Here is a 23702-nt window from a genome sequence, read left to right as displayed (position 1 = left end):
GTTTTCATCAGCACGGTCTTGGGCCGTCACCCTTGGATCCAGAAGTTGGGTGAACAGGGCCAAGCCTTGAGGTACACCAGTAGAGACTGGCGTCTAGGTTGACAGCAATTCATTAAGGATCAAGTTCCACTGAGATGCAGTGAACTCTTGTGTGCCAAGTACCAGGCTAGGAACGGGGAGTAGGAAGATGAACAAGGACCTGCCCCGGCCTACAGTGGCCACAGCCCAGTGTGCTCATCCGGCCGGTCACTAATGCACCCAACTGTTATGAAAGAAAGGTGTCCCCTCAACAGACTTAAATCCATCCAACAAACTGTAGGCCAAAAATGGACACGGTCACTGCCCTTACAGAATTCATGTTCTGATGGGAGGGTCAGACAAGGACAGCAGGGAAACAAAGGAACAAATGAATAAATCCTTATAAATAGTGGTGAAGGCCAGGAAGGAACAGATGAGACCCTGAGCACAATGAGAGGGACTGGTGTGGAGCTGCCCACTCTCGGGAGGTAGGGAGGCCTGGGGCTTAAAGCCCAGAGGGAACCAACCTTCAGATTGAGGCTGGGTGAGGTCTTGCAAGTTTCAGCTGTCTGTTCAGATATTTCCCACCCGATATATAAAGGGTATATAAACTAATAGATGTTCAGCTGTCAGATATTGACACACGGATTTCAGTTTCTTTTTTTTTTTTTTTAAAGATTTTATTTATTTATTTATTTGACAGAGAGAAATCACAAGTAGACGGAGAGGCAGGCAGAGAGAGAGAGAGAGAGGGAAGCAGGCCCCCTGCTGAACAGAGAGCCCGATGCGGGACTCGATCCCAGGACCCTGAGATCATGACCTGAGCCGAAGGCAGCGGCTTAACCCACTGAGCCACCCAGGCGCCCCGGATTTCAGTTTCTGAATATTCATGTTTCCGTTCTTCTCCATCCCCACCCCTCACCCCCCAGGGTCTTTTCTGTGACCTCCATCAGCTGGTCTGTAATCCCAGAATCAAACAAATTGTTTTCTTGGGTCCAGTCAAGGGATTGAATTCCTGAACATAGTATAGCGGGAAGCATGGGCAGTAGTTCTGGTCTTCCTGGGTCCAGCTCAGCTGTGTACCGCTCATGTGACCTTGGGGAAGTAGAGAGTCTGTAAAGGGAGAGTAACGATAGAACCTCACATGCCATGTTGTTGTCACCCGGTTAACACACAGAATGCAGGAAACCATGCCCCGCCCAGCGCATAGAAAGTGCTCAGTGCATGTTAGCTGCTCTTATTACTCTCATAATCTCCTTGTATTATTGTCGTTGTTGCTGTGGAAGGCCAAAGAGTTCTCACAGGCTGAGCTTAATCAGCCTTCATATTGGTTTCTTGCTTCTTGAAGTCTTATGGGTAGGGGAGATGTTTGTCAAGTGGTCCACAATATAGTTTGTTGCTCAGGGACTGAATATTCTATTTTTAGATAAGTGTTCCTACCTCTTACCTCTTATCCACATCTCTCAGTTGTTTTATTGATGATTAGCTTTTAAATTTTGAAATCATAGGCCCCTCTAGCTGTAGAAAAGAGATACCACTCTAATCAATCATCCAGTTTTAAAAATAATTGATGGAAAAGAATTTTAAAATAACAGATTGTGTGTGTGTGTGTGTGTGATCTTTTCAATATTCTTTTATTGTAGAAGTGATGGTATAAAGAGTGGTGCATAATGTTAGGGGCATGCTAGAGACTGTTCATTCAACACACATTTAGATCAATTATCCACTGTGTGGCAAGTACTGTCCTAGATGCCAGGATTCAAAATGAGTCGGACACAGGCTTTGGCCAGGGCACTCATACTCAGTTGGGGTGGATAGACCTGCAAACAAGTCAGGGCTATCCTGTGTGTTACAGGAGTTCCAATCAAGAAGTACAGTGAGTAGGGACCCCACCAGTCCCCAGTGGGGAGTGGAAGGTAGTAGGGACTCTTCTTCTCCCCCTTCTTTTTTTTTTTTTTCCTTTTGGACTTGCATTTTCTCCCTGTCTCAACAATTTAGTAGGTTTTTTATATATTTACAAAATTGTGCAACCATCACCAAAACCAATTTTAGAACATTTCCATCACCCCAAGAAGAAACTGAATACTCATTAACAATGACTATCAATTTTCCCCCCACCCCCCAGACCCTGGTGACCACTACTTTCTGTGTCTGTGGATTTGCCTATTCTGGACATTTCATATAAATAGAATATGTGGCCTTTTTATCTGGCTTTTTCCACTTAGCATAATGTGTTCAATGTTCATCCATGTTATAATAGGTATCAGTACTTCATTCCTTTTTGGGGTTGAATAGCATTCCATTGTATTGCCATGTGACATTTGATTAATGCATCAATTGATGGACATTTGGGTTTCCACAGTTTGGGCCATTTTGAATAATGATGTGATCATTCATGTAGGAGTTCTTGCAATAACATACATTTTCAATTTTCTTGGGTATTTACCTAGAAGCAGAATTGCTGGGTCCCATGGCAACTCAGTGTTTTGAGGAACTCAGTGCTCCAAAGTGGGTGCATCATTTTACATTCCCACCAGCAGAGTACAACTGTTCTAGTTTCTCCACATCCTCATCAACACTGTCGTTTTAATTAGAACCATCCCAGTAGGTATGAACTAGTATTTCATTATGGTTTCAATCTGCATTTCTCTGAAGGCTAATGATGCTGATCATCTTCTCATGTGCTTTGTTAGCCATTGATATATCTTCTTTAAAGAAATGTATATATAGATTTTTTGCCCATTTTTAATTGGATTATTTGTCTTTTATTGAGTTTAACATTCTTTATGTGTTCTCTATACAGTCAGATATATGATCTTCAAATATTTATTTTGTCTGATGTCATGGTTGTCTTTTCACTGTCTATATGATATTGTCTGAAGCACAGAACTTTTTCATTTTAATGAAAGCTAATTTATCTATTTTAATTTCTGTCACTTTGCCTAACCCAAGCTCATGAAACTTCAATACTGTATTTTTTTTTTTGAGAGGTTTATAGTTCTAGCACTTGCATTTAGGTCATTGATCTATTTTAAGTTAATTTTTGTATATGGTGTGAGGTTGGGATTCACCTTGATTGTTTTGCATGTGTATATCCAGTCCTCCAGCACCCATTTGTTGAAAAGACAGTACTTTCCTTCATTGAATTGTCTTGGCACCCTCTTTGAAAATCAATTGGCTGTAAATGTGAAGCTTTATTTCTGCACTCTCAGTTTTATTTCATTGATCTATATGTCTAACCTTATGAAGCAGCACGTCTTGATCAGGGCTTCCAGGTAAACAAATGAGTTCATCAACCTGCAAGCTCAGGGCGTTATCAGATAGAGTGAAGATATAGTAAGATGATGGTATGAAACTCCTACCACAGCACCTGTCTGGTGCATAGTCACGGAAAAGATAACCATGGCTGTCCTTATAATTGTTACCATTTTCCAGGCAGCAGAAGGTATGTTCATGAACAGAGGATCATGTGTGAGCTGGAGCCCTTTGGAGGAATGTGCATTGTGGAACATGGGCATGTGTGGGGCCACACATGACAGGAGACTGGGTTTTGTCCTGGAGATTGCACGGAATATGGAGGAGTGTGAGGTAAAGGATGACATGGTAGAGAATTCTGTAGAATAGAACATATGACTTCAACCTCAGACCACGAAGCCATTTTTATGTTTAGAGCTTGAGCTCAATGCTTGCCTCAGAGCTTTGTTTGAATTTGGCAACAACAGAAGTGTCCATCCCCCAGGGAACGGGGCTGACCCACGATGATTTGTTGGCAGATCCTGTTTTCTGGCTGTGCTAAGGCCAGTTAGGGTGTGAGGTCCTGGACACCACTCGCTCCTTGGGCCTCCCACAGGAAATCCTGGTTCCTTTTTGTTTCAGGGAAGTTTGCTGACAGACGCATTCATGGCTCCTTTTCCGCCACTGCCACAGGAAATTCCACACCACAAGTGCTGCTGCTCCTGTCCCTGATGTGAGCCTGTCATCACTGTGACTCAGAAGGGCCTTTGCCCAGCCCTGGCAGCTATTTTTACTTCTGTCAATATTTTAAATGCATGCTTGATCATGAGGAATGACTGCTTCTACCCAAACTTTAAACCTACCTACACTTGTAAAAATTTTTTTTTGGGGGGGGGGGTAGGGAGAAAATCACTTATCTTACTATCCTCTATGGAGCAGCTCATGATCTTCAAATATTTCATAGACATTGGGATGCAGAGATTAGTCAGAGAAAAGCTTCATTCCTTACTCTTGAGTAATAATAATGGCTAATACTTCCACAGCACATTGTAAATTGCTTTTCATACATTATTACCTCATTTGCTCCGCACAAGAGCTCTATGAAGTATGAAGCATTACCACATTTCACAGGAGAGAAAAATGAGGCATAAAGAGTAAGTAAGTAACTTGCCCACAGTCCTCTAGAAGTGTGGTAGCTAGTCTCAAAAGATGCCTCCTCCTCCTCCCACCACCCCCACCACCATGTACCATGCTCCCGATATTCATGCCTCCTGTAGACCCCTCCCCTTGAATCTAGGACAGCCTTCTGACTCACTTTTTTGACGAGTACAATTCTCCAGGAGTGATGTTTTGTAACTTCCCAAGTCTTAATCATAAGTCCTGAAGTCTCCAGCTGGATCTACAGGCAGCCAAGTGACATTGAAAAAGTCTAACCACCCAGATACCAACATACTGTGAGGGAAGCCCAGGCTAGTCACACAGAGGCTCAGGCACCGCTAGCCTAGGTGAGGTAAGTGAAGAGGCCGTCAAGGACAACCAACTCAGCTGAGCCCTCAGACGGTTCCTGCCCCAGCTGCCATTTGACTGTCCCTTCATGACACTCCCTGATTGAGAACCACCCAGCTGAGCCCAGTCAACCCTCAGACCAGAGAAAATAGTAAGTTATTATTTAAGCCTCTGAGTTTTAAGGTGACTGATAACCAGAGCAGAGAGTAAATGGATGAGTGGGATCCAAACCACACAGCCTCCTTCCAAAGTATGTGCTGTTATCCACAAGAGACGAGGATACAAACCAGGGAAACCTCTCTCTCTCGCTTACTGTCTCTCACACACACACACACACACAGAGAGAGAAGGCAGCGCTGGGGAAGGGTACTGGTGGGGCAAGTTTCCATTTAATTGATGCTTTCCCCCTACAAACACCAAACTTCTGGGTTTTTTTTACCTTCAGCAATTACTGAAAGGCCGCGCACACTGCCCTACATTCTCATTCAAAAGACATTAGCAAGGGGAAGAGGTTGTCTTATATTGAATATCTTCCACGCACCAAACTCTGCTTGGTTCCTCCTGGTCCATTTCTTCCATGTCAGGCATCAGGGGCTTTACTTTTAAACAGAACAGGATAGACCCTGTCATGCCTTCCTGGAGTACACACCAGGGAGGAGGATGGGTGAGCAGAAATACAAAGCAAATGCATGTTGAAAGGAAGACTTGAAGAAAGTAATTGCTGAGTCCCACAGCAGGGGTGTTCTGACTTAGATGGGGTGTTGGGGGAGGGTTCTCTGAGGAAGAGACTTGTAGGTTAAAACCCAAAGAATAAAAGGATTAGCCTTCCAGGGCCTTGGGGAAGCCCAAGAGGAGTGAAGATCTTACGGGTTCAGGGAAGGCTAGAAGCTGCTGAGTAGCTGGGAAGTGGTGGTCAGTGAGGTGGGGAGCCCTTGCTGTGGGGGGGCTGTCGGCCTTAGGGAAGCATGTGGATTTTATTCTGAGAGGAATAGGAAGCCATTGAAGGATTATCTTTTTTAATGTCCTCTTGATTACCCAGAATTATTACTATGAGCATCCGGGAGTTGTGGCCCTGAGCAGCCACAGAACCAGCCCTGGGTCTGCCACTCTGCTTCTGTGGGTTTGGTTGCTAGGTTGGTTTTCTCTTTCCTGGGTGTCACTGTCATTTCTTCTGTGGGACCTGTCCTCAGGTCACCCTCTTTCTGCCCCGTTTCTGCCCTGGAGTTGATGAATCTATGAGTGAGGCCAAGAAGCCCTACCGCTCTGATCCTCAGGCCCCAGGGAACTTGGTAACAGGCTACTTCCTGACCTCAGCACGAGCAAAGTGGGGAGTGTGGGGTGGGGCCGCTGCCCGCGGATCCCCACTTGGAGGAGTCTGGGGTTGCTGAGTGGGCCTCCTGAGTCTGCCCTTTCCTGTGTGCTCCACCACCCCCGAGGCAAGTGAAAGAAGAGAGGATTACAAACTTGGGGAAACTACCAAAATGGACTTGAGCTCTGCCCCACATCTCTGGTTTGCCGGTGAACGCTGTCCTCTTGGAGGCCAGGATGGAGGATGTAAGTTGGTGGGGGTCCAGGGCAGGGTGTCTTTGGGTGAGGCGGGAGCCTCTGGCACTGGGCTGGGCTCTGTGACTCACCAACATCCTCCTGGGGAGGGCTGTGAAAGGAAGCAGAGGTAACCGTCCCACCGTGGTCCCTGGGTGACCCAGTGACCGTGGTTGCCTTCACGAGTGGGCTTCTGACAGGAGTCCTGCCTGACACTGCTGTCCTCTGCTTAGGCCTTCCCTCCATGGAAGAGCACACCTCCCCCCAGCATTTCCATACTTCTTTGGAAGTCAGGAGTTTTAGGAACCTCTAATAAAGAAGAGTTTTTTTTATTTTTTTTAAGATTTTATTTATTTGTCAGACAGAGGTCACAAGTAGGCAGAAAGGCAGAGAGAGAGAGAAGAGAAAGCAGGCTCCCCACTGAGCAGAGCCCTATGTGGGGCTCAATCCCAGGACCTTGGGATCATGACCTGAGCTGAGCCGAAGGCAGAGGCCCTAACCCACCGAGCCACCCAGACACCCCGAAAGAAGAGATTTTTTAAAAATGTCTCATTTACCTTTTCAGATGTTTAATAAGTTCACTGCTGTAATGAGGACATCCTTGATATATAACCTGCACCCCTACAGTTAGGTGTGGTAAAAGCCCTCACCCCCAAGTCACTGTGCACCAGTGGGGAACCCCCAGACTGGAGGGTGGGAGTGATAGATTGAAAATGCAGGATTCTAGGTGGAGGTGGAGCTGTAGAGTGCTGAGCAATGCTGACCTGAAACATTTTTCCATTTCTCTGGCGCTTCCCCTCGCCAGCGGGGGTGACCTGGGCAAGTTCCTCCGCCTCTAGGAACCTCAGTCTCCTCCTCTATAAAATGGGAAGAAAAGTTCTTTCCTTGCAGAATCGGATCTTGTGAGGGTGTGAGTGATTGGTGTGAATGCCTAAGTGTTCCAGAGACATGAGCAATGAAGTGTGCATCCAGTGAGAGGACCCGGAGTGGGGCCGGAAGTCAGGTCTCACGCACTGGCACTGTGTGGCTGAGCATCTCGAGCCAGCAGATGTGGACACGTGCTGAAAATGGCAACGCTTTCAAGGCCTCTTTGTTTTCCATGGAAGCAGAGAGGGAGGTGGTGAGAGGCTCACTGTGGGTCCTGGAGGAGGCTGACCTGAGTTCAGATCCCAGCATCCCCACCTCCTGTAGGATCCTCATTTCATGCTTGTATAAAGGGTTGGAATTCTCCCTCCCAGGGTCATTTGAAGATACAGTAACATAACAAGTAAAAAATCATTTGGCAGAGAGTCACGTTACAGATCTGGTGGTTTAAGTGCCCTCATTTCATGGACTTGGATGGTCCCTGCATAGAAGGACCAGGACAGCAGGGTCAGCTCTGCCAGTGCTCCAGCGTTCCCCAGGGATAGCGGATGGTGGCAAGTCCTGGGACTTAGACCAACAGGGACCTTGCTCTTCCAGGAACCCAAAAAAGGAGAGAGGAGGAGAAAGGAAATAGGAGGACTTGACCACAGACCTTTGGAAAGAATACGGGGCGAGTGCAGCTCAGGAAGGGAGCTGGGGGAGCCTGCTGAAGACAGTGACCAACGACCCAGAGGAGGTGTTCTCTTGTAGCCGAGGGCCCTGGCTGTCCGCACGTTTCCACTTCTTTTTGCCATAATCTTTCTGGTATCTGGGGCTATTTCTCACATGTGCCAGATGCAGTTGCCTTTAGAAACCTCCTCTTCGCCTGCGTTATGTCAGTCTCTTTCTCAAAAACCACCTCCTGCTTGAATCCAGATCACAGTGTAAAGCACAAATCAGACCATTACTCGGCATTTCACCTTTCATTCTGCACAAGTATGTGTACCCACCTGAGATGAAAAATTTACATTACAGAAAGTTAGGTGGGGAAACATGTCCCAACGGCACCCCTAGTTCCTCTCCCAGAGCAAACCCTGTCGGCAGTGTCTCCCAGAGCCGGAGGGTCCCGCACACTGCTCTGCACTAAGAATGTTCCACCTAGCTGTAAGCCTTGCAGCCAGCGCTTGTCAGGACGTTGGAGTGTTCTGTCATACAGAGTTGCCCAAATTAACAGCCGGTGTCCTTTGGGTGGATGGCACCCAAATGTGTTCCAAACTGTGCTGCAGAATATAGTTGTGCACACAGTGCAACTATTCACAGTTTGCGTAGTAGGGTGCGAATGGGACTCTACGATATAAAACAAATGAGCAGAGAAACAATCAGACCGGGGGTCTGTTTGCCAGAGGGGAGGTGGGCAGGGAAATGGGTGAAATTAATAAGGAAGTGAGGGGTACAAACTTCCAGTTATAAAATGAATAAGTCACAGAGGTAAAAAGTGCAGCCTAGAGAATATAGTCGGCAATACTGTAATAACATCGTATGATAATTTCTCTCACTGGGGTGAGCACTGAGCAACATGTAGAATCACGAAGTCACTATATTGTACACCTGAAACTAATATAACACTGCATGTCAATTACACTTCAGTTTAAAAAAAAAAAAAAAAAAGATGCCCTCTTAGTAGTGAAATTACTGAGTCAAATGGAACTGAGGTCTTCTTACAGAGTTAGCCAGTGCCAAAACGCCTTTTCTAGAAGATGTCCCTACTTCCATTCCCATCAACAAAACATCCTCCCCAACTCAGGGCATTACTATTTCTTTCCCTTATCTTCACTTTATCTTTGATAGGTGAATGGCCTCTCAGTATAATTCTAATTCTCATTTTTATTATTAGTATGGTTAAGCACCTTCCCCTATTTTCAGATTATTTCCAAGTATTTCCTTTCTGGGGGTATTTGACCATTTTGAAATACTATCAGTAACTATGTGAACTTTTATTTAGTAAAATAATTGAGTCATTTTTATTTTAAAGTTTTACTTATATATTTGACAGAGAGAAAGACGGCGAGACAGAGAATACAAGCAGAAGGAGTGGGAGAGAGAAACGGGCTTCCCACTGAGCAGGGAGCCTGATGGCGGGCTCGATTCCCAGACCCTGCGACCATGACCTGAGGCAAAGACAGACGCTTAACCAAGTGAGCCATCCAGGTGCCCCCAATGCAGTCATTTTTTATAAAATAAAGAAACCAATGATTATTCACATGGTCCCCATTGACTTGACCTATCTTTCCATCGGTGACATAAACCCAGAAATAACTATCTCTGGGCAATAGTTTGACTTTAGGAGCAGGTTATCCGATAACTTACTGGCTGGCCCTGGTCTTCATGACTGGCTGTTGTCCAAATGCTCACAGAACACTCACACAACACAGGGATTGTTGAGAAGGAGAAACAGGGCAGGGCAGAGGGTCAGAAGTCATTTGTAAGCCGTCTGTTGATCCCAAAGCTGTCACCATCTTGGTTTAACATCTCTCTTGAGAAAAGTATAGCTTGAAGAAATATTGTCTTTTTGCCCTTCTGAACCATAAAATGACAAGATGTATTGTCAAGGTAGAAGCCTTGTTTGGAAATACTCCGTCTCCTCATACTTGGGTGGAGACCGTCTCATTGGCCTTTTGCCTCAAGAAAATCCAGTGTAAGTACCAACTGACCGTCTGATTTATAGATGTATTGTGAGAGGCTTTCTTGCCTTAGGTACACAACGCCCACTTGAAAATGAGGCATGGGTAATCTCCGTGTGCATGACACTTAGTTCCTGGATTCACTTACTTCTATTCTTAGAAGGTGGAGCTGATGATCTCTTAAGCATTTTTGGATGCCTCAGATTCTGTGACTTTTCCTTTGGTAATTTCTGTCAGCACAGAATTGGTGGCAGTTGGGTGACAAATTACACTTCAGGGCAACTAAAGACCCTTCTGGAAACATTCAAGGACCTTCCAATCAGCCCTGTGTGCCATAGTGCATGAGTCCAGGGGTACAAATAGAGTAAAATGAAACTCGTTACTTGATCATTTTTTTCCCTTGGATGTAGTCATTGAGTGTTCCCGTAGCTACCTGAACAGTTTTATGTTCTTATGCTGGTACTATAACTAGCTAATATCTATTGTCTAGATACTATCTAATCTAAGATCTGGAATAAAATCTTTTTTTCCAGATAAGTAAATAAAATCTTTAAAAAAAAATTCTTTTTTTTTTTTTAAAGATTTTATTTACTTATTTTACAGAGAGAGAGATGGTGAGAGACGGAACAGAAGCAGGGGGAGTCGGAGAGGGAGAAGCAGGCTTCCTGCAGAGCAGGTAGCCCAATGTGGGGCTCAATCCCAGGACGCTGGGACCGTGACCTGAGCCAAAGGCAGGCACTTAATGACTGAGCCACCCAGGCACCCCTGAAAAAAAATCTTCCTGATCATCTAACCCATCTGATTGATATAGAAACTGAGGCCCAGCAAAGCAAAATGGCTGACCCAAGCTCCAGAACTTGGGGCATTTTCTTGGTAAATTTTCACCAACCTCTCTCCCTGGCAAAGAGCCGTAAAATGCCACATAGTATTGCTGTCTCTTTCCGGGGCTCAGTGCTCATTAAATGGCTTTGCTTCCTAACCTCATTTTTAGTCTGAGATGGAAAAGAGATATGAAACCCAGTTTCCCCCTTTGACATGGTCACCTGACCAGAGGCCAGGGTGTTCATCGGGCCAAATATTCAAATAGAGCCTTTCTCTGTTCCCCACCTGTGCAGGATGGTATCATCCCATGGTGTGAGCGGCCTTGGGGGTCACATGCCCCCTGCATCGTTATCTTTACGGCAGCCCCTGGGGAAAGAGAGAGGCTGTGAGTTTGGCTTGTTTATTTTAGGAGGAAACAGGCACCGATAAATTAGTTCACAGACTTTTGGACTAAATTCCAAAGGAAGAAGGAGTTGGGAGAGGAAATAGAGGATAAACAACACCAAGCCCATCCAAGGACAGATTGGTCCTTGATTTTAGTTCAACTGTGGTAATCCAGTGGTGGAACCCCCTGCAGGCCAGGCACAGTGAGACTGGGAACTCTGCAACCACAAGGATTTTCTCATAGACAATTACACTCTCTAAGGGGGAGCCACCACCACCTGAACACTTTGAGGTAGACACGCCCTAAACCCATCCACAGCATGTGCAGATAGGGAGGCCCCTGTTCCTCTTCTCTAGCTGTCTTGTTGGATCTCCAGGACAGGGTTTAGGGTCAGCCCCTCCCAACACCCCGCAGAAACCTAGAACTGCCCCTCCCACTGCTGCCCCTGCCTCCGCTTACCCCCACCCCCCCACCGCACCCCACCTGTGCCTCTGATCAGCTTGGGGTGAGGGGAAGTAGACTGGGCAGAGGGAGCAGAGTGTCTGTAGCTCCTCTCCTGACCAGCTTCTTCCCGATGCTCTGGCCAAGTGTGGCTGATCCAGGGCCGACTCCTCCCCCAGAGGTAATGTGTAGTTGTAAAGACACTACTGCACCCTCAGGGTTTCTTGAGATGGTGATAAGCTGGAAAATACTAGAAATCCAGGCTCTGGCTGAACACCTTTGTAGAAGAAAAGGAAAGCCTTCCTCAGTAATACTGTTAGCGTAGTCACATAGGGACCAATAATCTTTACAGTATGCTTATTCTTTTCTTATTACAAAAAGAGTATATGTTTATTGTAGGACACATAAAACTACTTTACTTTAGAAAGATCGGAAAGAAGGAAATAAAAACCACCTCGAATGCCACCATCCTGGCACACCTGTGGTGCCGTGCAGTGGATAAAAAACACAGGCCCTGGGATGCAAGTCCCTGGGTATGAATCCTGGCCCTCCTAGGAAATAGCTGCGTGACCTTGGGTAAGTTATTTAACCTCTCTGAGTCTCTGGATCCTCACCTGGAAAATAGGGATAATCATAGCACCTGTTTCAGGGGTTACTGTGAGGATTACAGGAGATTTTGTGGGTAGAAATTGCAGGAATGTTGTGAGAATTCAGTAAATATTTGCTGCCATCATTTATTTTGAGTTCTCATTCTCCACCCAACCCCAATCACATTTTCACAAACAGCCTTTTCCAGTTGCAAAGTTAACCCAGACTGTAAACAATACAAGGACTGGTCACACGTGTTTAACTGAAGTAGCTGCTATTGTTAACTGAAGTGACTATTTTTGAAAATATATATTTAATACCTGAGTACTCCCAGAAACTTGATGTCTATTTTGAGGTTATTTGTACTTCCTTAAATTAGTAAGAGCTCTTGTTTTTTTAGAAACTCACAGCACTATTTAAGCCTTGGCCTCTAACTTGCTAAAAATCAGTTACACTTCTCATTCCCTTCAATTCACTTCATTAATCAAATTTATTTAATTGTTTTTTATTTTATATGCATACATATGTATTACATTAAGAACACTTAAAAGGCCGTCCACCCTCTTAAATTTTTAACTGTACAGTACGATATTGTTAACTATAGGCATAGTGTCATACAGCAGGTCTCTGGAAGTTTCTCCTCTTGCTGAACTGAAACTTTGTGCCTACTGCTCAGTAATTTCCCATCCCCCTCCACCCCACCGAGCCCCTGGCAACTGCTGTTGCATGCTATGGTTACATGAGTTCGAGTATTTTAGATCCCTCATATAAACAGAATCACATAGTGTCTGTCTTTCCCTGAGTGAATTTATCTCACTCAGTGTAATGTCCTCCAGGTCCATCCATGTTGCAGAATTTCCTTTTGTAAGGCTGCTTCATATTCTGTTTTATGTCTAAACCACATTTTTCTTAGCCGTGTGCCTGCCAAAGGCATTAAGGCTGTTTCCCCATCTCGGCTATTGTGAATAGCACTGTAGTCAACATGGGAGTGCTAATAATTTTTGAGATGCTGATTTGAAGTTTTTTCGATTTAATTCTCCTGAATTAATCCCAGAAGTGGGATTCCTGGATCATATGGTAGTTCTATTTTTAATTTTTTTGAGGAATAACGCAATTTTATTAAACACCTACTCTGTTCAATAGTGGGTACTGAGTACTAGGTATACAGTGAGAAGTGGAGTCTCTGCCCTCGTAGAGTTTCTGCCTTATTCTCACCAAATGAATACATCACTGGAAAGTGTAAGTGTAAGAAAAATCGTTGATGTGATAAGAATACATCACCGGGAATGTGATTTGGACAGTACAAAGTGTTCTGTGGTGGGCTTTTGGGTTCCAAGCATGACGAAGACTTGGCCCCTGCTCTCGGGCTGCTTATAGTTTAATGAGTGAGCTGTGGCTGAGCACAGAACCTCTCAGGAGGAAATGGGGAGGGAGGGTCTGTTCCACTCAGGTGGGGGAAGGCCTCTTGCAGGGAAGCAACCCAGAGGGCTGGGTAACTGGAAAGAGCAGAGCATGCCAGGCTGAAGGAAGTCTGGGCAGAGGTCCAGAGGCAGGAGACTGTAAGATGTCTCTGAAGAGGGGCAAAGAGCCTGGTGTGGTTTATGGGGTGGGGAGAGTGAGGCTTAGTAAGACACCCTGAGACCAGGCTGGAGAGGGAAGGTGAGAGCTAGTCTTGGAGAATTTGCAAATATCTCTTCTAAAACTAACCAAGGATCTCAACTTTTAGCTCCCAATTGTGAGAAGGAGTGGGGACATTTGAGTGCTGGATTAGAAAGGAAGGAACCTGGGAACAAGAAGTACAGTTCAAAGGTGCTCCCAGCACACTCGTAGGGTCTGGCTGGACGGTCTGCATTGGGCAGTCAACTAGGTGCTGGAGGGACCTCCGGGAGAGAGGCTGGGGTTACCCATACAAACCAGCACAGTGAGAGCTGTGGTGGGGGTATGAGTGGCCTGGCATGGAACAGGAGTTCCTGGCTCTAGAAAGGGCAGGCCTGTGCCCCACCAGTGAGGATAAGTCTAAGCAGAATCTTGGGTCGTGTCCAACTGGGCAAGTGGCTTCACCCACCCCAAGAATGGAACCAGGGGCACGGGCGGGGAGAACCTGGCCTCTGTTCTGGCTGTCCTCCATTGTCTTGCATCCTTTTACTGACACACAACTTGTTTAAAACTCATGTAATTAGCAACTTGGCTCTGGGAAGAAATTGAAGAATTTTGTTTTCTGCTCTATTGAAAGCAGACTGCCAAATTAGTTTTCTCAAGGCCCCCACCCTATATTTACCTGAACCGGGGGGGCAAAAATCTCAGATGTCATTTCCTGGTGGGTGCCTTTGGATGGAGACCACAGCTTCCATGGGTGGAAGGCCCTGATTGGCTGGAAAGGGCCCCTTCCTTCCTGCCCCCTCCCTTTGTTCCCAGAACGTGGAGCCAGGATGCCAAGCTGGGATCTTCCACAGGACAAATTCTCTTTCTCAGCTCCCAAAGCTATATTACTTGTGGATCCATTTGCAATGATAGGAACCCCATTTTTAACCAATTGGGCTGATGACATCTCTGTTTTGTTCTAGACCAATAGAAGTTCCATTAGGTCTAATAGAACTAAGATGTCTATAATTAAATGAATAAATTTTAAAAATACATTGAGCACCATGGGGGCAAGTGTGTTAGTTAGGATGTGGATTCCTGTACCTTCCATACACACTCACTAAATAATGCAAGCATACATGCGTTGCCCCATGTGCCTGTGTACAAACACACACACCCATCCAGGTGTGTATGTACCCTGGGCTATGTTGTGTTGGATTCTCATAAACTCAGAGTGTTGTCATCCCTGACCATCACCATGGGAGACTCTCTCAGCCAGAAGGTAAAAGACCTGTTAAATGACACAACTCTCAAAGTTCCAGTGGATGGGCCAAATTGTACATTAACCTTTTTGGTGAAGACTGATTTCGACTAAAGCCTGAGGCTCCTGCTTTCACTACATTCAATTCCCTACCCAGCCAAATGTGCTACAAAGTCGGCTTGGCAAACAGATTTCAACTTCCTGGTTCATCCAGCAGTTTGTGGAAATGTTTATCTTCAAACAAGTTTAGCAGCTTTGAGTACATTCTCCCTTCCTTTCCTTCTTTCTTTCTTTTTTTTTTTTTTTTTTTAATTTTTTAAGGCAGTCTTATTGCAGTAGAACATAATAATGTCCAGTTTGATGAGGTTTTTTTTAAGATTTTTATTTATTCATTTGACACAAAGAGAGAGAGCACAAGTAGGCAGAGAGGCAGGCAGAGAGAGAGGGGGAAGCAGGCTCCCCGCCGAGCAGAGAGCCCAATGCGGGGCTCGATCTCAGGACCCTGAGATCATGACCTGAGCCGAAGGCAGAGGCTTAACCCCCTGAGCCACCCAGGTGCCCCCAGTTTGATCAGTTTTGACCAATGTGTGTACCATCATCAAGAAGTAGAACCTTGTGCTTGGCTGAGGAGCCAATGGGGCGAAGCTACCATCTGTGGGATTATGACTGAACGCCTCTAAGTCAGAATCCCGCCCAGGCGGAACGATACGGCAGCGCCGCGGAGCCTCGGTTGGCCTCGGATAGCCGGTCCCCCGCCGTCCCCGCCGGCGGGCCGCTGCGCGCGCCCCGCGTGGCGTGGCGTGCCCCGCCGCGCGTCGGGACCGGGGTCCGGTGCGGAGAGCCCCTCGTCCCGGGAAACGGGGCGCGGCCGGAAAGGGGGCCGCCCCCTCGCCCGTCACGCAACGCACGTTCGTGGGGAACCTGGTGCTAAACCATTCGTAGACGACCTGCTTCTGGGTCGGGGTTTCGTACGTAGCAGAGCAGCTCCCTCGCTGCGATCTATTGAAAGTCAGCCCTCGACACAAGGGTTTGTAAAAAAATAAAAAAAGAAAAAAAAAAAAAACAAAAAAAAAAAAAAAAGAAGTAGAACCTTTCCATTGCCCTCAGAAGTCCCTCTTTGTCCATGTCACTTTGTAGCCCCATCCATGGGCCCGCTCCCAGTCACTATAGCTTGGTTTTGCCTGTTCTAGAATTTCACATACATGGAATCCCGTGGTGCATACTCTTCAGTGTCTGGCTTCTCTCACTCAGCCTGGTGTTCCCGAGATACCCCCGTGTGGCTGCACGTAGCTCCTTCTTTGTATTACTGAGTGCTGTTCCACTGGACAGTTTATCCATTCACCTGTCGAGGGACATTTGGATGGCTGCCACTCTGGGGTTAGTATGGATAAAGCGAGCAGCCTTTGTTTTATAGAAGTATATCCCTCAGCATCCATCCCGAGCACATCCTAGGCATTTGAGAATTATTAATTAATCCATTTTTGACTTTTGTATGTGAAATGTATTGTTACATTTCTAAATGTTTAGTGTACTTCTGAATTCCAGAGAGAGAGGTGTTCCGAAAGCTTATTGAAAGCTACTTCTGGGAATTTTGAACACAGTTTTGCACAGAGAACCTTCAGTCCCTCAGGAAGCATGTACTGAGGCCTGCTCTCGGTGAGCCCCGTCTTGGTGCTGTAGGGAGCAGTGTAAAAAGGGCCCCTCCCTTTGGGTGTTACAGCCCAGAAGGGAAACAGCTGTGGCCTCAGATGGTGCAGTTCTCTGGGGAGCTCTAAGACCCCAGCGGGAGCCCAGGAGCAGGCGGTGGCCTTTCGGAGGCAGAATTTGGTCTGCGTCAGAGCTGTGGTATTTCCACTCAGAAGTGGGCAGCAGGTGGAATGGGCTGTTAGAACTACAGTGCATGTCTGGACCAGAAACAGGCCAAATCCAAACATAACATCACTGTGTAGGCCGTAGGCCCAACGGAATAGCAGCCGAGGGCCATGGTCAGTGTCAGGGCCACTGGTTTCCACTTTGTTTAAGTGGCGGCTCTGTCACAGACCCACTTGTGTGGCTCTGTGGCTGAACTCTAGTTGGTAATGGGGACCTGACCGCCCTCTGTAACCGAGTCTTTGAGAAAATTCGTTACTCCCCTCCTACTGGGTAACAACGTGTGCGTGCCCTATTTATCCCGGCCTGTATGGCTATGCATGGGCTTTTATAAGCCGGGAAGTATCTGAGGTTAGAATCACAGCTTTATTTTAGGAGCAACCCAGGGCCTTTAGGACCAACTGGTAGAGCTCCACCTGTTTCACAAGCAAAAAAAGAAAGGCCTCTGGACTTTGAGGGCCCACCAACTTTATTTATAAGGAATGGGCGATTCTCTGCTAAGTCATATCTTCTATTAGCTACTTTCTGAGTGCCGATTCTTCCACTTGGCTCGAGCGTCATAGGGCCGTCACCTTTACTCTAATTAATTGTGTTTTGTCTGTGGCTGCAGATTTTACTTGACCCCAGGAAGGCATCCTTCAACATTTACCGCACTCCCACCATGCCCCCGTTGCTAAGGTTTCTTAAATAACCAGTAGATAACATTTTGGAGAGCTTTCTAGATGTCAGGATGATTCAAATGTTTCTCATCTGTTAACTCCATAGCCCCATGAGGTATGTGGATGCTATGATTAGCTAGCTTCATTTTACAGATGAGGAAATGAGGCACAGAGAGAGAGGTTAAGGAACTTGCCCTAGTTCATGAAACTGGTAAGTGATGGAGCCAGGATTAGACCTCAGGCAGCCTGAGCCCAAAGCCTGTATATACTCTTCTTTTTTTCCCCCCAGCTTTACTGAGGCATAATTGACAGGTAAAAATTGTGTATACTGAAGGTATACAACATGATCTAGTGTACATATACAGTGAAATGATTCTAGCAGCTAATCAACACATCCTTCACCTTACCTCGTTAGCGCCTGATTTCTGGTTGTATGTAATTTGTGTTAACTTTTTACAGGAGAGAAATAATAGATTTGCAAAAAGAGTCATGTTGATGAAAACAGAAATAGTATCTACCCCAGACTCATGAATTGGTTGATTGATTAATAATAAATTTGGGTGCTTGGGTGGCCCAGTTGGTTAAACATCTGCTTTGGCACTCAGAGTAGCGGTGCTCACATCACCAGGAATCGCCAGTTATCTGGGAGGTTTAAAAACTGCGGGCTACCAAGCCCAGCCTCGGGGATTCTGATTCCATGCTTCTAGGGAGGGATCTGTAAGTCTCACCTTCAGCAAGCAGCTTACTTGAGTCTAAGACCTTCCTTTGATAATCAGTGATCTGCAGGTCCTTCTGTGTCACCATTTACTTTCAGCAGACTAAATAACGTCATTAAATTAAGTTGTTTCTTTAACATCAGCTGGAACTTTTTTGGTAGATAAGTCCTTGGTACCTGTCTTCTCTCATGAAGATTTAAGAGTCAAGCAGACCTATTCGGCCTTCAAAAGGAAGGAAATTCTGAAGAAGTCTAAAACAGGGGTGGGTTTTGAGGACATTGTGCTAAATGAACGAAGCCAGTCACAAAATGGTACTGTATGATTCCAGTTACATGAGGCACCAAGAGTAGTCAAATTCACAAAGACAAAATAGAATGGTGTTTGCCAGGGCTGGGCAAGGGACGAATGGGAAGTTAATGTTTAATGGGTACTTAGTTTCAGTTTGGGAAGATGAAGAATTCTGTAGGCAGATGGTCATGATTGCACCACAATGAGAATGTGCTTAAAGCCAATAAACTGTATACTTTAAAAATGGTAAAAGTGAGGGCTGCTTGGTGGCTTGTCAGTTAAGCATCTGACTCTTGATTTTGGCTCGGGTCTTGAACTTGAACTCAGGGTTGTGAGATCGAGCCCCTCATCTGGCTCAGTGCTCGGTGAGGAGTCTGCTCCAGATTCTCTCCCTCTCCCTCTGCCCCTTCACCCCCGTCTAAAATAAACAAATCTTTTCTAAAAATTATTTTAAAAAATATTTTTAGTAACAACAACTATGTATGAAATAAATGAGCAGACCAACCTCTCCCAGCTGTGGTAATTATTTGCTTTCTCCTGAGACACTTGGTGATTTCTTTACCTTTGATTATACTCCCTAATGTGTAACAAATAATACCTGTTCAGTGACAAACAGAACACAGTTCTATCTACCTGTACTTCTTATATCTTTAGTTCTCCTGGTTACTTTAAAACAAGAAAATATGGCCAGAGATAAGTAGTGGCCTCGCTCACGGTAAACTTCTATCTAGCAGCTCTGTTCCCACCTTCTACTTCAATGAAGCATTGGAATGACATCTTTTATAACTTTTTTTTTTTTGAAGATTTTTTATTTATTTATTTGACATACAGAGATCACAAGTAGGCAGAGAGAGAGGAGGAAGCAGGCTCCCTACTGAGCAGAGGGCCCGATGTGGGGCTTGATCCCAAGACCCTGAGATCCTGACCTGAGCCGAAGGCAGCGGGTTAACCTTCTGAGCCACCCAGGTGCCCCTGGAATGACATCTTTTAAAAAGACGTTTAAAATAACTACTAGAAACCCAAGTTTGGGGCACCTGGGTGGCTCAGTTGTTAAGTGGCTGCCTTCGGCTCAGGTCATGATCCCAGGGTCCTAGGATGAACCCCACTTTGGGCTCCCTGCTCAGCAGGAAGCCTGCTTCTCCCTCTTCCACTCCCCCTGCTTGTGTTCCCTCTCTCACTGTGTCTCTCTCTATCAAATAAATAAAGAAAATCTTTAAAAAAAAAAAAAAAGGAAAAGAAAAGAGAAACCCAAATTTAAGTGAGAGTTTAAATATGGGTACTGTCAAGGCCAACCACTTAACCCAGGTGGTCCTTGGAAGAAGAGATTTGTGTGTCTGTGGCTGAAATTGCATGTGTGCAGGCAGGGACAGCAATGGGGGTACCAAGTGTCTTTGGGCACTGACTGGAAGAGTATTTCTGATGTGGGGAAGATTATTCACCAACTGTGATTCTTGGCAGCAAACCAAAGAAGCTGATTCTGATATAAACAGAAAAGGAAATTTGCAGAAAATCAAGTTGTTCACAGGATTAATAGGATGGAAAACTAGTCTCAAAAACGAGGTGAGGAAGCTACCACCACCTGACTCTCAGTTCAGCACCACTGCCATTAGGAAATTCTCATTTTGGGGACACCTGTGTGGTTAAGTGTCAGCCTTGGGCTCAGGTCATGATCCTGAAGTCCCAGGATCAAGCCTCACATCTGACTTCCTGTTTGCCTAGGAGTCTGCTTCTCCCTCTCCCTCTGCTGCTCCCCTAATAGTTCTCTCTCTCTCTCAAATAAATAATTAATATCTTTTTAAAAAAAAAAGGAAAGAAAGAAATTCTCATTTTCTTTTTTTTTTTTTTTTAAAGATTTTATTTATTTATTTGACAGAGAGAAATCACAAGTAGATGGAGAGGCAGGCAGAGAGAGAGGAAGGGGAAGCAGGCTCCCTGCTGAGCAGAGAGCCCGACGCGGGACTCGATCCCAGGACCCTGAGATCATGACCTGAGCCAAAGGCAGCGGCCCAACCCACTGAGCCACCCAGGCACCCAGAAATTCTCATTTTCCCTGTGACTTTGTTTCATTCCCTCAAGATCCAATACCCTTGCCTGGTAGAAGGAAATGATTCTCTGGTTCTAGGTCACCTGTCTGTACCCCAACCTGTCAGTGAGTGGGGTGACGGACTGTCCACTACATCTTCAGCATCTATGGCCCACACGGGACCCTTGGCCCAACAGGAAGGGTGCCCAGAAAATGCAACTCCTGTCCACTCCAGTGTCCACAGGCAGGTCCTTCTGGTGGTCAGTTCTAAAACATCTTCCTGGCTCCCCGGGCACAGAGCCATCATCTGCTCAGGATCTCTGAGCCAGGGTCTGGGGCTATCGGGCTGACCCAGATCAGTCTGGAATGACAGAAGCTCCTTGGCAGGCAGTTTGCCCTGTCCTGGTAGGGACAGAACTCCAAGTGAAATCTGCACTCAGAATCTTTACGTACTGCTGTGCGACCCCCATGCCACGGGCCTTTGATTTTCTTCTGTTTTCACCTGACTGCTGATCGTGATGAAAATCAACTCTGGACCACATTCTAACAACTGCCTTTGCCCTCTTTGTCCCCAAGGAATCAGGGGGTGCCACTGTGGGACAGAATAGAGAAGTGAAAAGTCTGAAAAGTCTGAACCAGGGAACACGCAAACCTGTAATGACAAGAAACACCACACTCAGGGCGGTGCTTCCCCCGGGGAGGGGTCTGCAGGGAGTGTTGCGTTTTTGGAATGTTTCATGTTCTTTATTAAAATTGTGTCTAAATCCTTCTGTTCTTCAACTAGTTCTTTTACACTTGTTCTTCAAATTTATGCAAACTTTCATCTACTGACCCCCTTTATGTTTGAAAATACATCATTCTTTAGATGCTTTCTCATCTACCTTAGAACCCTCGGAGTTCATCAGTATTCCAAAATTAGCATTAATATTTTTTTTATTTGTGCTGTCATATACGTATCTCTCGGCTCCTGAGTGTTGATTTGTTTTTTAACACTTTATGGGAATGTTATCATGCTGGACCTATCCTTTTGGAACTGGTTTTTTACTCACCATTCCTTCGGAGATTTGCCTGTGTTGATGAGGGAAAATCTAATTCATCCTCACGGGTATGCAGGATTTTGTTATAGAAAGTACACTTAAATCCTTTAAAGCATCTGAGGCAAATAAAGTGAAAGGTCAAGGTTTATTTAAGTTATGTGATGGGTACATCAGCATTTATCATTTTATTTTCTAGACCTTTACGTGTGTTTGGAGATTCTCAAGACCTATAAAAAGGGGAACAGGAGTCAGGAAAGGGACCATCTTGGCCCTCCTTGGGCTATGTCAAGCCTGAGCCCACAGCTAATCAGACTGGGATTAAAAATAAACCTTGTGGGACTGGTCTTCTCTTGTTTGCTTTTCGAGGGCCTCTGCCTCCCCTGGGGGAGACCCAAAACAGGCCTTGACCAGGGCCTGTGAGAAGTGTTTACAGAGCTGTGTGATTTGGAGCCTATTGGCATGTGGCCAAAGTGAACTAAACAATTTGTTGTCGGCCTGGCCATTTAAAAAAAAGAAATTGGCAAGAGACCACTTCATACAATGGCTGTGAGACATGATCTTTTAAAAATATTTATAACTTACTTACGATATAAATAGTCCAAATGATAAATATTGGTCACCGTTTTGGGGCAGGCCAACATTTGGCCTTCTTAACACCTAAGAACTTAGGATAAGAGAAGACAGTTCCTCTTTTGTTGTGCTTAGTGGTGACACCACGGGACCCCAAGCAACCCCTGAGTTTTCTTCCTTCTCCACCTCCGCTACTTTCAGAAAAGCAAACCTTTGGCCGAAGGGAGAGTTTTGATCCAGGGCCTGTGGCTTTATAGACTCATTGATCCAATTTGTCATCAATCCCAAGGACCATACCAGGAGAAGTAAGAGACTTGTGGGGACTAAATGAAATCACAGATCTAGAAAGGATGCCCCATCCAAATGACTATGAGCATCTTTTCAGGCCCTGTTTTTTCCCAGGGGAGGGCTCCTGGGATCCCCAGCATTGACTCCTGAATGTGTCCAGCCCCAGGGGGCTCACTTGAGGTGATTTTCAGGCCATCAGACCTCCGTCACCTCCTTGGAGGTGGCGCTCTGTCCTTGGCAGTCGCCGGCGCACCCATATGTCCCCTGGTCCTGAGTCCCAGCCTCACTGATATGCCCTTCTCTCCACCCAGGCTACGACTTCTGCCAGGTCCTGCAGTGGTTCGCAGAGCGCGTGGACAGGATCATCCTGCTCTTCGATGCTCACAAACTGGACATCTCAGATGAGTTCTCGGAGGCCATCAAGGCCTTCCGGGGCCAGGATGACAAGATCCGCGTGGTGCTGAACAAGGCTGACCAAGTGGACACACAGCAGCTGATGCGCGTCTACGGGGCCCTCATGTGGTCCCTGGGCAAGGTCATCAACACACCCGAGGTGCTCCGTGTCTACATCGGCTCCTTCTGGGCACAGCCCCTGCAGAACACTGACAACCGCCGCCTCTTTGAAGCCGAGGCCCAAGACCTCTTCAGAGACATCCAGAGCCTTCCCCAGAAGGCGGCCGTGCGCAAACTCAACGACCTCATCAAGCGAGCGAGGCTAGCCAAGGTGAGCCAAGGAGACCTCTTCCCGTGTCTCCTCTCTAGGGGAAGGTAGGGGCGCAGGAGGGGATGGAACGTGAACAAGGTTCAGAAGAGAGCCTCAAGATCAGGAGGCCTGTTTAGATTCTGGCTCCTACTCTGTGATCTCAGGCGGATGATCCAACCTTTCCAAACCTGTTTCCTGCTCTGTAAAATGAAGCGCATAAGAGCACGTCATAGGATGCCTGTAAGGATTCAGTGGGACCTCGCTTGCAGGGCACACAGGGAGGGGTCAGTGCGTGCACCACCTGGGTACTGCTGTTGTCTTAAGACAAGGGGGATGTAGACAGCTAAGCCAGAGAGGTGGCCTTGGTGGAACCTGTAGGGTGCTGAGATGCCACCACTGGTCACCCTTTGCCTAAGGCATGGACCCCAGTGTCCCCAACTCTGGAACCAGAGTTGTCATAGGAGGAAGGCTGGGTCAGCCCAACACCCTAAGTATGCTACTTCGGGGGCCGCAGCAGGTCCCCACACTGGGTGGGGTGCCCACAAGCATGCCTGCTGTGGCTTTGGGCTCCTCCACCCCATAGCTGGACCTTTTGGCAGCCCCAGGGGTGCACATCCAATAGGGTGAGCGGTCATCTGCTCGCCATC

At 46.3% G+C, this 23702-nt stretch overlaps 1 protein-coding gene across 1 annotated transcript in view; it reads left to right on the top strand.

Moving 5' to 3' along the window:
• EHD4 (EH domain containing 4) overlaps window positions 1–23702 on the top strand; it is a 79464-nt gene that overhangs the window by 35926 nt on the left and 19836 nt on the right. The window contains exon 4 of the mRNA XM_004751173.3: window positions 22664–23076. Within this exon, the coding sequence (XP_004751230.1) occupies window positions 22664–23076 (413 nt within the window). The remainder of the gene's footprint in view (window positions 1–22663; window positions 23077–23702) is intronic.

This window comes from Mustela putorius, unplaced genomic scaffold (genome assembly GCF_011764305.1).
Source record: "Mustela putorius furo isolate JIRA1106 unplaced genomic scaffold, ASM1176430v1.1 tig00003898_pilon_pilon_pilon, whole genome shotgun sequence".
In the NCBI taxonomy this organism is placed as follows: domain Eukaryota; kingdom Metazoa; phylum Chordata; class Mammalia; order Carnivora; family Mustelidae; genus Mustela; species Mustela putorius.
This window is presented reverse-complemented; position numbering and strand designations above follow the sequence as displayed.